At 38.3% G+C, this 12854-nt stretch overlaps 5 protein-coding genes across 5 annotated transcripts; 4 read left to right on the top strand and 1 right to left on the bottom strand.

The window, feature by feature from the left end:
• Nucleotides 1-1400: 1400 nt before the first annotated feature.
• On the top strand, nucleotides 1401-2588 carry TOH1 (Toh1p; the record flags this gene model as incomplete). The annotated part of the gene is made up of 1 exon (XM_022821253.1): nucleotides 1401-2588. One exon carries the CDS (start codon nucleotides 1401-1403, stop codon nucleotides 2586-2588), a length of 1188 nt encoding a protein of 395 aa, XP_022677632.1.
• Nucleotides 2589-4828: 2240 nt separating this feature from the next.
• Nucleotides 4829-6100, top strand: ARR3 (arsenic resistance protein; the record flags this gene model as incomplete). The annotated part of the gene is made up of 1 exon (XM_022821250.1): nucleotides 4829-6100. One exon carries the CDS (start codon nucleotides 4829-4831, stop codon nucleotides 6098-6100), a length of 1272 nt encoding a protein of 423 aa, XP_022677631.1.
• A 1192-nt stretch (nucleotides 6101-7292) lies between these two features.
• On the top strand, nucleotides 7293-8396 carry KLMA_70009 (flocculation protein FLO9; the record flags this gene model as incomplete). The annotated part of the gene is made up of 1 exon (XM_022821249.1): nucleotides 7293-8396. One exon carries the CDS (start codon nucleotides 7293-7295, stop codon nucleotides 8394-8396), a length of 1104 nt encoding a protein of 367 aa, XP_022677630.1.
• KLMA_70008 (uncharacterized protein) lies at nucleotides 8192-9481 on the top strand (the record flags this gene model as incomplete). The annotated part of the gene is made up of 2 exons (XM_022821248.1): nucleotides 8192-8237; nucleotides 8307-9481. 2 exons carry the CDS (start codon nucleotides 8192-8194, stop codon nucleotides 9479-9481), a joined length of 1221 nt encoding a protein of 406 aa, XP_022677629.1.
• Nucleotides 9482-10040: 559 nt separating this feature from the next.
• FCY2 (cytosine permease) lies at nucleotides 10041-11600 on the bottom strand (the record flags this gene model as incomplete). Its single annotated transcript, XM_022821247.1, has 1 exon — nucleotides 10041-11600. One exon carries the CDS (start codon nucleotides 11598-11600, stop codon nucleotides 10041-10043), a length of 1560 nt encoding a protein of 519 aa, XP_022677628.1.
• Nucleotides 11601-12854: the final 1254 nt, after the last annotated feature.

The following is a 12854-nucleotide window of genomic DNA, read 5'->3' as shown; positions in this document are numbered from 1 at the left end:
CTCAAGAAAATAAAGAGACGATAAAAACTCAAATGATGATAAAGCGTGTTTTTAGGGGTGAGATCTGAAATGATAGGTTTATGGCCTTAAATTCTACACACCGAACAAAATTAGAGTGTAAATTTTTGACCCTTTAAAGCTATAAGGGTGATATAGCCACTTCGCATCGTATCCACTATACATTAAACACTCTCTCTCAGCATAGGAGTATGAAATAACTGGTTTGCCGGGTGATAAATCTTTATCTACGGGTTAAGGATTACCAAAGCCGACTAAATAAACCAAATCAATTGTTGACCTCTTTGTGGTTAGTACAACTAAAATTACTCCTCATCTTTCTTATTAATTTCATTTTCTAATTGAATAAGCCAGTCAGTTAATATATTAGAAGTGGATATGCTTATGTCCAACTTTAACTTTTGCACCAGGTCAGATATACGTCGTGTATCCATATTTATAAAACATGTAAATTCGTTGTAAATCTTTAAAGATAAGAAATGTGTCATATGCCATACTGTGCATTTAATATTAAATGATATTTTATTGTTCTGTTACAGACACACATGTGCAAAGGACATCAAATATCGTGCAGCGGGGAGTTTATAAGTTGTAAAATTAAGCAATTAAGTATTTCCTTTCCATATAACTGAGTAGAAACTGAATGAGTAGGTTTGCATGGACAATTAAGTGGGCTTATCAAATAATATTAAGTAGGAAAGGCTCAGACTAGTTTTCAATCTTCACAAGATATTTCATCAAAACATAATAGAAACTCAAGACACAAAATATATGCATCATAAAGTGTAGCGCCTTTCAACAGTCGTGATATATAAAAAGGTGCTATCCCCCATATCGGTTTTAGTCTCTACCTTAATATTCAAACACCAAGAAAGTAGAAAAGCATTTCGTGAGACTTAATATCAGCCCCCATTTCGGCCTTAGTCTATATTGTAATACTCAAACGCCAAGAAAATAAATATGCTTTTCGTGAGACTAAAAAATATTGACGGTAGATAGAAACTACTGGCCAAAATAATTGTTCTTTATGGTGCGAATTTTCTATGGCAACGTTACCCTTCCCTTTATTTTAGTTTTTTAACCGAAAAACAAAATTTGATTTGGGTAAGGGTTTACTCTTTTCAGATGTCGATTCGAGATATTAGAATCAACTTGTTACTATTTATAAACAATATTTAATAAGAGGATATACAAAAGGACTTGCCTCATTTATATAAATCATTAGATTTCTATATTGTTGGAAAGAGGAGAAGTCTACATATATAAATTAGACGTACGATAGGTCGAATAGATAAGATCTTGTTCCGGAAAACAGTTTTTGTGAACTATTATCATTGGATCGATAGGGAAAAAGATAAGTTTGAGTTAAAATACTAAGAAACATGGTTCGATTATTTGACATACTAGGAGCACTGCTAGTAGCTGAGTTAATGGGATTGGCTAATGCCAAGCAGTCATATCAAGTCGTCGAGTTTGGAAATGTTGGTTTTTCCGGAACTTACAAGAACGTTAAAAAGATTTCAAATGAAGACAAAGATAGTTGTACTTGTAACTTAGGAGATGAGATTTGGTTCAGTGGTGAGAATGCACCTCTTAATGAAGGTGTTTCTGTGCACTTCAGAGGTCCTCTCTCGCTTTCTAAATTTGCTTTTTACACATCTCCTTCTTTTGATATCAATGATTCGTCATCATCACAGTCGTGGAACAGGACTGCATATTATGACGCTTCCAATAAAACTGCTAATAATGTCACTTTCTTAACTAATGCTGGCGATAATTCTTCATGTTTGGGTAAGGCTTTAACGTATGCAGATTCTACTGGTACCGGGAAAGCGAGCGACGCCACTATATTGGGATCTGATAACCTTTTAAAATCGGATGAAGAATTCAGCATCTTCTCAGAAGTTAAATGTCCAAAGTCTGGTTATAATAAAGCTTGCGGTGTATATCGTTCCGGAATTCCTGCCTATCATGGATTTGATGGTGAGACGAAGATGTTCCTATTTGAATTTACTATGCCAACGGCTTCTGAAAAGAACAGTTCCTCTATTGAATATTACGACATGCCAGCTATATGGCTACTGAATGACCATATTCCTAGAACATCACAATATCCTACGAATCCAAACTGTTCGTGTTGGAATACTGGCTGTGGTGAATTTGATATTTTTGAAGTCATGAATGGCACAGAGAGAAACAACCTATATTCTACTTTCCACACTTTCCAGGGTATTGAATATTTAGGTTATGGGATCCAAGCGGATGGATATATTCCAAGAGATACAGAGGGGACTATGAAGGGTGGTGTTTTGTTTGATTCTAAGGGTAACACTGTCGTGTTTATGTCTAATGACACTACTTTTGACACTGAAGTCGATTACAATACCATTCAAAAACTGACCTCCGTATCTAAGAATGAGAAATATGATACCAATTTAGCAACTATTTCTGCTACAGCACCAACTTCAACCTCAAAATCTGGTGCCGCGATATTGATCCCTCAATTATCGGGTACTTTCCAAGCATTGCTGATGTCAGCGATACTCTCAACTATCAACTTCATATTTTAATCTTAAAAAACGTGAGAAATACCAAAGACTTATTTTACAAATATACATATATATATATATAGGGTTAATTCCTGTACTAAGATATAGACTCTAAAAAGCTTTCGGGTTCATTAACAAAAGTTTTCGTTTAAATTATCTAACCTATACAAAGGTTATTATTGAATGTTAAACTGTATTATTATCAGGCTAATACTAACAACACTTGTATACTTTCACATTATTAATAAAAGTTCTGTGAATACTGTCACATCTTCAGCTTGCAACATATTTCTATAAAAGAATGATCAAACTCAACGGAGATTGGCTGAATGATATTTTTCCAGACCGGACTTTAAAGAAGAACCTCGATTGAGTATCCATTACAGTAAAAACCCATCATTGCACAACATGTAACATTTCATGATATATTTAACTCATTTCTTTAGATCAAGTATTACTTGGGGTTTCATTTGGCCTAAAAGAAGAAGTTGAGTAGATATTTAGGCTATCTGCTAATTGTCTATTTGTTTTAAGCTTGAGTCTTGCTGGCTTTTGATGACTTCATATGCATTTCTAAGTTTACGGTTGTAGTTCGATCTACCAATAAGCACACCAGCAATGAATAAGAGCACATAAATACCAAAGACGAAATTTTTTAGTCTGTAAACTCCTTCTTTTTTACTCATCAATTTATTTGTTGTTTGAAGGTAAGAAAGATCGTAGGGAATACGGTATCATTAAGGATTGTCACAATGTGATATTAAGCAAATTGTTTTGTAAACAGCATAAAAACAGTATCTTAAATGTTGGTGATCCTTTTTTTAATGATGTTATTTTCTATTTATGTCAGGAGTGGATTTACATTGCGGTTAAAATGAATTTATAATATGCATGAAAATAATTAAAAACAAGATATGTTTGTTTTTGACTATATATTATTTTAAGATTTGGGAATGAAAGTGAAATTTGAAGGAAGAATATGTAATTGAGAGGAGGATTATTCTGAAAACTGAAAGCTGAAAAGAAGGTTAACAGTATAATTCGTATTTAATGATTATATAAGAAAAGTGAAAAGAAGAAAGATGTTGATGGTGCCATGGATAATAACATCCGGGTAACACGAAGGGTAACTATAGGTTGTGAGATGGATGATGATGCTTGGAGCAGGTAGGTAGAGGGGGAGCAGGAAAGGAAAGTTTGGGGTAGTTGTGCAAAGTGCGGGTAACAGTGGGCTTGGAAGTTTAGAGGAGGGAGAATCGAAGAAAAAGGTAGAGCGGGAAAGATGGGCATGCTCGTGACGTGTGAAGTGATGATGAAGAAAATGAAAATCAAAAGTTGGAGGAGGGGGAGGAAAGAGTGGAAGGGAAAGACAGTAAGTAAGGTTGGGTTAGGGAGAGACACACATCCGGGTAACAGTAGAAACATAGGTTGACGAAGTGGATGTGAGATGAAGTTTGATGGCAAGAGGAGCAAGATTGGTCAAGGTAGTCCAAGTGTAACCAAAGTGAAGTGCGGGTAACATGGGAAACTGTGGGCACGATAGGTCAGGGGACAGATGAGGGACACATAAGGGACAAATAAGGGACAAAGGAAGACCAAGGAGGATAGTCAGAAACCGTTGCACAAAGAGGAAGCTAGGAAAAGAAACGTGTATCGAAAACACTTACCGTAATAGGAAATGGGATACAAGAAATACAGGAAGCTGGAATGGCAGGTGGAAAAAAACAAAGGAGAATGCACGAAGAATGTAACGTCGCACGAACAAAAAGAAACAAACATGAAAAACGAGGTTGCCGAAATAGGAAATAGTGAGAAAAGTGAGATATAATATAGGGCGGGTAACACAACAAAGAGGGAGGGTAACGACGACAAATGTGGAGGATGGACCAAATGTAGCGGGGAGGGTAACACGAACTTAGAGAAGAAAAGTTCTAAATTGGGGCGGGTAACAGAAGGAGAACAGAGGGTAACACTATAAAAATGGGTAGGGTAAGACCAAAGAAGGGGTAGGGTAATTCAAAAGAGGGGGTAGGGTAATGGCGAAAAGAGAAAATAAGGAGTACATTGGTGTACGTATTTGATTAGTTATGTGGTGTACGGATTTGATTAGTTATTCGGAGTCAATAAGTAAACAAAATGTTTATTTATATAAAGATTTTGTACGCTTCCTTTTAATACGGGATATAACATGGAAAATTTAAGATCCAGTAACAGAGAAATCATATTGGATTGAATATTGGGAAGTACAACAGTTTTGCAAAATGTCTTCTTCATTCACTCGTCGTTGTGACGAACCTTCAATGGAATCTCGAGATCAGGAACCCTCCCAATCAAATGATTGGAGACTTTTAGATACTGCAAAAAAATTGTCATATAAAGACCTAATGCTACCTGTTACTATTATACTCTGCATGATTATCTCGGTATTAATATCTGTTTATGTGCCTTCTTCTCGGCATGTATTTGATGCTAAAAAAGATTTTAATTTGGTAAATGTCTCTATCCCATTAGCGATTGGAATGATCGTTATGATGATACCCCCTATATGTAAAGTACCGTGGGAGTCAATACATGTGTTCATATCGAAGAATAGCGTGTGGAAGCACATTGCGATATCCCTTGTACTCAACTGGGTGATCGGACCTTTGTTAATGACGGGGTTGGCATGGTTGGTGTTATTTAAGCACGAGGAATATCGTGAAGGTATTATAATGATAGGAATTGCCAGGTGCATTGCAATGGTATTGATTTGGAATCAAATTGCGGGCGGAGATAATGATCTCTGTGTCGTATTGGTAATCTGCAATTCATTACTACAGATGTTTTTGTATGCACCTTTACAATTATTATATTGCTACGTTATTTCCGCTGGAAATTTCCAAGGATCCTATAATAGAGTGTTCGAAGAAGTAGCAAAATCTGTTGGGGTATTTCTCGGTATCCCATTACTTTGCGGTATTGCTACTCGCATGCTTTTCGTATGTATTATCGGGAAGGACAAATATGAGAGAAATGTTTTAAAGTATGTTGCACCGTGGTCTACGATAGGCTTGCACTATACGATTTGTGTCCTCTTCATAAGTCGTGGTTACCAATTAGTTCACGAGCTTGGATCTGCATTTTTGTGCTTCGTACCTCTTATCCTATATTTTATAATTGCTTGGACCTTGACATTTGTATTGTTACGGTGCCTTACAAAGCAATCAACAGAAGATAATCAAGAATGCGATTGTGACCAAGAAAAACTATTGCTTCCTAATAGTTGGGGCAAAAAGACATGCACGTCGAACTTTCCTATTACAATGACACATTGTTTTACAACAGCGTCTAACAATTTTGAATTGTCTTTAGCAGTTGCTATATCGTTATATGGAAATGACAGTAAGCAGGCCATTGCTGCAACTTTTGGTCCGTTGTTGGAAGTTCCTATTCTAATGATGTTGGCATTGCTATCCAAATATTTACATGCAAAATTTATGTGGGAATCAGAAGGAATTAGCTCAGGGCTTCGTTATTCATCGAATGATAGCTGAGCGCTACAACACTCCATATTAGAATATACCATATGTAATCGATAATTAATATTTTGGGTGAGGGTAAAAAAGGATGTAACTGCTGCCAGTGAGCAATCCTTGTCTTTAGTCAAGTTACTGCTTTTCTTTATCGGTTTACAAGCGTACAACTTTTTATGCCAAATCAATACTTTGGACAAATCCTGTATGAAAGCATGATACACCGTTTCTCTACGTTCTGCGGATAAAGATATCCTTGCGAGTTATTCGAATTGATAACAATAGCAAAAAGAGGTTTCCTGAAGCTTGAAGTAACTGCTAACGGGGATTTGAAGACGCATATTAATGCAAATTACTTCGTATAGCACCCAGAGTTAGCGTGCACTATTTTTTATTCTCTTTTAGTAATAGCCCATTCTAGGAACTAGGATACTTTTTAGATTTTATTTCCTATTCTGTAAAATAATCTGACATGTACATCCGCCCCGTTCCTTATGTTTCTCAGGGTTCCACCGGTGCTAACATTCCGGCATGAATTTTTCTTTTTCATTTGCTCTAAGAAAAGACGTAGCTAATGTTGCAGATTAAAAGAAATTATGCAGGGTTTCTGGGCAGATGCATTATTGGAAAAACGAATCGCCGGTAAAATAGGACGATTATACTGCATAACATTCCTTCCCAGTAACGGCTCCAACTTATACCGTGGGATTGCGTAACTTAATGATAGATTTCGCGATGTAAATGCTCAAGATTGCGAATGTTTTCCGAACGTTTTCCTTTTAAACAAGCTCAATTATTGAAGAGCCGCAGGCCCTTGTTATGTAATTCTAAGGCACAACATTCAAATGCCATAATTATAAAGTCGTGTTAACACCCACGAAATAATTCGACCTTTGACATTCTCGTGATGTTTCGCTAGCAAAAAACAACCATCAACAGTTGCATATATAATGATAAAATTTCATACTTTACTTTAAGTTTCTTCAACCATTTTAAGCTATGAACAGGCCATTGTTTTCTTGGCAGACAACTCATAAACGCTATAAACCATCTAAGGCAATAAAATAAATAAATTGTTTTATTAGGTGATAGTCGGTGACTTCTGTATCTTGATATTATTTCTTCGTTAAAAGAGGAGTGGCATATCGAGCGTCCAATAACAATCGCAAGGTAAAATTTGAGACATAAAACATTAACTGGGAAATTGTGATAAATGTGGTTTGCGCTTTTTCAGGTATTATTATTAATGGGAATACCATTAGTTGACTGTCAATCTTTCAACACTGACTTGAATACCGTTTTAGGTTGTGATCCTAAAACCAATTCATTATCCAAAGGTTTTTCTGTATCTTACTACCATTATCCCCTGATACCAAGTGGTTCAGCTGGGTGCTATGTGGGTGATAGTCAAACTTTTTTAACAGATGAATATTTACATGGCGGTTATGCAACATATGGGGATGGTTTAATCGGTAGCAGTACGGGCGTGACTGACTTAACATTTCAGTTTCGTTTCCCAGGCGGCTGTTTGAGACCTATATTAGGAAGTTTGCCATCTAATTACAATAATCCGCCCCAATTTTCCATGTCCAATTTTTCTATGTTGATTACGGGGTACTTCTTCGCTCCAAAAACTGGTTTATATGATTTTGTTATAACCAATGGGGACGATGTCATTGATATAAATATGGGTGATGGTAAGGCATTTGCGTGTTGCCAACTTGAAAACACTATAACCAAACCTGCTCCCTTTGACATTTCCGTCGTTTGGCGTACAACGTCCGGTAGTGGCTCTTTTAATCTAGTAGGAGGTTACTATTACCCATTAAGGATATTCTATATGAACCGCTACCAGGATGCTGCTATAAAAATGTATTTTAAGGATCCAGATGGTGTTGTGCACAACAATTTCGACGGATACGTGTTTACAATCCCTGATGGAGAAAAGTGCCCTGCTCCAGTTGCTACTACGACGTTACCATGGACATTTCAATCAACGGCCACTGGAACCGCTATTGGAACCACTACTGCTGTAGATGGTGAGGCCATAACTGAAGATTTTATCGTGGTCAGACTTCCACATATTGAAACTGCTACTGCAATTAATATACCATGGACCGGCACTTACACGACAACTGTAGCGACTGCTACCACCACAGTGACTGGCGTTGATGGAATACCAACTATCGAAACCATTTTCATGTGGAAACCCCTGAGGTTGAAACAGCGACTACAATTAATGTGGCATGGACTGGTTCGTACACGGCCACTTACTCCACTGAATTGGTTACTACCACTGGTGCTGATGGTGTTATAACTATCGAAGCGGTATATCATGTGAAAACCCCTGCTGTGGGGTCTTCCAATACCAAAATCTCCACACAGCTAAACAACAATACTATCAATGGTGCCGATGTCGTTCCTAATGTTCATACGACCATGCCAGTAGAGACTACAGAGGTCGGAAACCCCTCTATAATCAATTCTCCATGGACTGGCACATATGCTACCACATACTCTACGGAATTTGTCACTGTGACTGGTACAGATGGTATCGTAACTCTTAAAGCAGTGTACCATGTAGAAACACCTGCTATGGCATCTTCGAACGCCAAAACCCCCACAGAGACGAGCAACAATAGTGCTACCAGCGCAGATAGTGTTATCAATGTTCAGACCACTAATCATGTTGTAACCGGTGGGATTGGAAGTACCTCTAAGGTAAATATTCCATGGACTGGCACTTACACCACTACCTACTCGACAGGGGCCATTACTTCCACTTTTTCTGACGGTATACAGGCTGTCCAAACAGCTTTCTACGTTAAAACTCCAGAGATGAGCTCTTTTGGTTTTGGTTACAGTAATAGTTCAAGTACTATTTCCCATAGTACTGATTCAAATGACAATAAAAGTCTTCAAGATGAAACATCCAAACCCTTAGACAAGATATCTGTTACCTCAGGAAGTGCAATGATCCATCCTATGACAGAGACAAACGTGCAAATGTCTCAAGAAACAATTTCTAATAGACCAACGACTTCTAGAAACGATGATGAGCCAGTACCAAAAAGGCATAGTAGTGCAAACCTTAACACCCCTCTTGGAACCACGATGAATGCCGTTGGCGAAACATCCGGAGTGGTGAGTGGAATGCTTGATACTGAAACAAAGGGAAAACAAAGTAAAACAATGTCGGATAGTGTTGGGCAACCAGTAACAACTAGTCCTACAACGTCCGAGGCAGCGTCCCCTCAACTGTCTTTGAATCTATCCATCCCGAATATTACAATTATGATCTCTGGTCATTCACAAATCAACACAGTTGAGACTCATTTCGAAGGTAAAGCCAATAAGATACTCATCTCGCCTTTGATGATAATAATATTGGCATTCTTATAAGTGTTTCTTAAAAAATAGTTCTTCCGATACTAGAAGTCAGCAGACTACTATCTTGCAAGTATATCTGTTCGAAACTTCACTAATATAGTTGGTAGCTCTTTACTAGTCCTCTGACTTTTAAAAACATACTGGTAGTTCAGAAAAAAAAAAAAAAAAAAACTGTTATGTTTAATACGTAAATATGTGCTATGCTATCTTAGACCTACTGAAATTCATATTTATTTCTTTCATTAGTTTCCTTCGTAATTAGAAAGAATGTCCATATTTTAACGGTACTTCGATGAGTTTTAATCTGAAAACCGAAAGTGTACTGCTCGGCAAGAGACAGCAGGTAATTTAAAGTTAAACTTAAAATTTTCCATCCTTTCGCATTCATCGCACCAAGCAATATGAATCTGATATCGTAGTATCTCGACTACGGCTTTTATCATCTATTGACGCATGCGACGTGAAATCAACGACAGCACTTCCTACTGTTACAGCGATTATTATTAGTACTATATTACACACAAATTAATTATTATAGATATAAGATATTTCTGAGATTGGAAGCAATACGTTAGCGACCATTATATTTTAGTTCGAGAGGCCTGCAGATGTTGTATGCAATAAATGCAAATCCGGCACCTAATTCGAAACCAATGTCTGCGCCACCGCTCCCAATATGCCTTCCAATTTCGCCTTTCCAGTATGATTGACTCATGCCAAAAGCTACACCAAAAGCCCCAATGAATAGTGCAGTGCAACCGGCGTAGCCAACCGGCAACTTATCCCATCTGTTCCAATCAGATACAGTGTATCCTACAAACCCGTGTCTGTAGATATAGTGCTCCGAGAGGGAAACAGCAATATATATACCAATATAATAACCGATAGAGTCCATGAATTTGCTCAAGAAAGACTCGAACTTGTAGTAGGCCCCGATGGAGATGGCTAGCGCAGCCAAGTTACCAACCAAAGTCCAAAAAACACGAGGGACTCTGGCCAGAGGTTCCCATATTGATTGTGTGCCCAAAGCAATAGAGTACATGTTGGGCGTGTTGTTTGCAACAGTGGACATTGCTAGCAACACACAGCAGAAGGATCCGAAGCCCCAGAGGGAGTCTTCAACCAAGATAGCATAGCATAAGCCACCTACCGAATGGGAAGCATATAACTCAGCCCATCTCTTATTGGTCTGTGTGCATGCCATAGCAGCCGAAGCCAGTGTCATGGTGAACAACAATGGTAATCCCAAGCCTAACATTACACTGAAGAATACCTTTCTCTTGTTGGTCTGTCTTGGCATATAAACGGTGTAATCGGAGGCGTATGTTGCCCATCCTGCAGCATAGCCAAAGATGGAACTACCGAAGGAGAGTACACCAGCAGCAGTATTGGGTCCACCACCCCAAGGACCGTTCGTGAAGTTTCCAGACTTGGCCAAGCGCGCAATTATCACTAGGAAGACGGTGAAGTTCGGAACCCAAGACCACTTCTCGTACAAATGAATGAACCTATACCCAAAGAAAGTGACGACAATGGTACACATGATAATAATCAGACATCCGGCCCATGGTGGACAATTGTTACCGCTGGGGTTTATCATGTGCAAGAGCGAGGCGGAAGCCATAGTGTTGACAGAAACCCATCCAACACAAGCTATGACATTCATCAGAGAGAAGAGTCTGGCAGTGATGTTTCCCACGAGGAACCGGGACAATACCATCTGTCTAAGGCCTAATTCGACCCCAAATACTGAGAAGAGGGCCACAGGCATAACTCCTAGAATGGTGAAGAAGAAGATGGTCAAAACGGAAGTTCCGAAATTGAGTCCACATGCAGATATACCTAGACAGCCCAAGGAAAATGCGGAGATGACCATGTTGCTAGAGAACCACATCGTTGCCGCGTTCATAATGTCTGCGTCGTTCTTTTCAGATTCGGTGACAGGGTCAATACCTTTTGTCTCGGCATTTACTCTGTCGGCCAACCGATTAACCCAGGAGAGTCTTGAGACCTCCGTAGTTGTAGTGTAGACTGAATGGTCTTTTTCGAGTTCTTGCAGACCAGAGTCGGATATGTCTTGCTTCTCAATGTCACATGACAGGTATCCTTCGTTGCAAATGGGCGAGGACATAGTAAGCGTATTAAACAGGGTGTTAGAAAGGGTATTAAAATAGAACCGATACCTTCTACCCAGTTATCCACTGTTGTGTCGAAAAGTTGTCTGGTGTTTAAATGTTCAGATATTCTGGCTGTCGGATCAATAGAATCTTGTCTGTTTTAAAGGCATAAGATGATATAATCACTGTGTCGCTGGCGAATTCCGCAGAACACACTCTTTTTTATATGAAAAAAATGTGCCAAGTTTGTTGAGTGAGCGAGATGCGAAGCCAAGAAAAAAAAGTCGCAGCTGTACGGAGAAACGAAGTGAGATCAGTGTGTATTTTACGATCTCTACAGAAGTCTCTAGCAGGACGTTAATGAAAAAGACCAGTAGTTGTCTTGCTTTATCATATGAATTGACTATAGAATATACAGAGGTATCCTAGAGATAAAGCGTAATCTAGACAAGGATGAGTAAACAAAGATACTTTATTACATAAACAGAGTCAGGTGAAATTGGATTATAATTGTACTAAGGTTTGTGTAAGACTAAGAACAATGGGTATATTCCCGGATAAGTAAAAACTAGAACCGAGTCAGGCGAGGGTGTTTACTGATGGTGAAGGCATAATGTGACATCTCAAATTACATGCGGGTAAATATCTTATGTGACTAATTCTGTCACTGGCACTATTAACACTGTCGTTCCTTCCTGTCGTTGCTTAATTTCTCTAAACTAGACTTTAGAGGTGATAATGATTGTTGTCTCGTATCAGAGTAGAAAGATTACTAACGGCGAATTAACACTGCTTGTTAACTCGGCGTCACCGTGATAGTCCTACTAGGTGTAGAATACTTTGAGACAGAGCATTTATATAATGAACTCTAGTGGTACGAAACCAATTTAACTAATTTCCCTTTTTATTCTTGCCCTCCTCTGTATCTTACTGTCATCTCAATGTCAACGAAAACTCCTATTATAATGCGCTGATAATTGGTTTTTTTTTTTCAAATGATGGGAGAAGCGGAAAATTTTTTCAGAGTCTTGACCAAAGGAACAAGAGGAGAGGAAGAGCTTGGACAAACCTTAAGAAGGCTTTCAAGAAGAACTATAAGAGAAAAACTGTCAGGCACGTATATTTAGATAATTTTTAGATAGAAAGAATTTTCAGATATGGAATGTTGGTGGTCTATATTTCTAATCAAGAGAGTACTTACTCTGTTTAATGCGCTTATCAATATGGTAGTGCACTCTCGCGTAGTGCTATGTCGTTTGACACTGTGC

Source organism: Kluyveromyces marxianus, chromosome 7 (genome assembly GCF_001417885.1).
Source record: "Kluyveromyces marxianus DMKU3-1042 DNA, complete genome, chromosome 7".
NCBI lineage: Eukaryota > Fungi > Ascomycota > Saccharomycetes > Saccharomycetales > Saccharomycetaceae > Kluyveromyces > Kluyveromyces marxianus.
The sequence above is the reverse complement of the archived record's forward strand: the minus strand, read 5'-3'. Positions and strand labels throughout refer to the sequence as shown.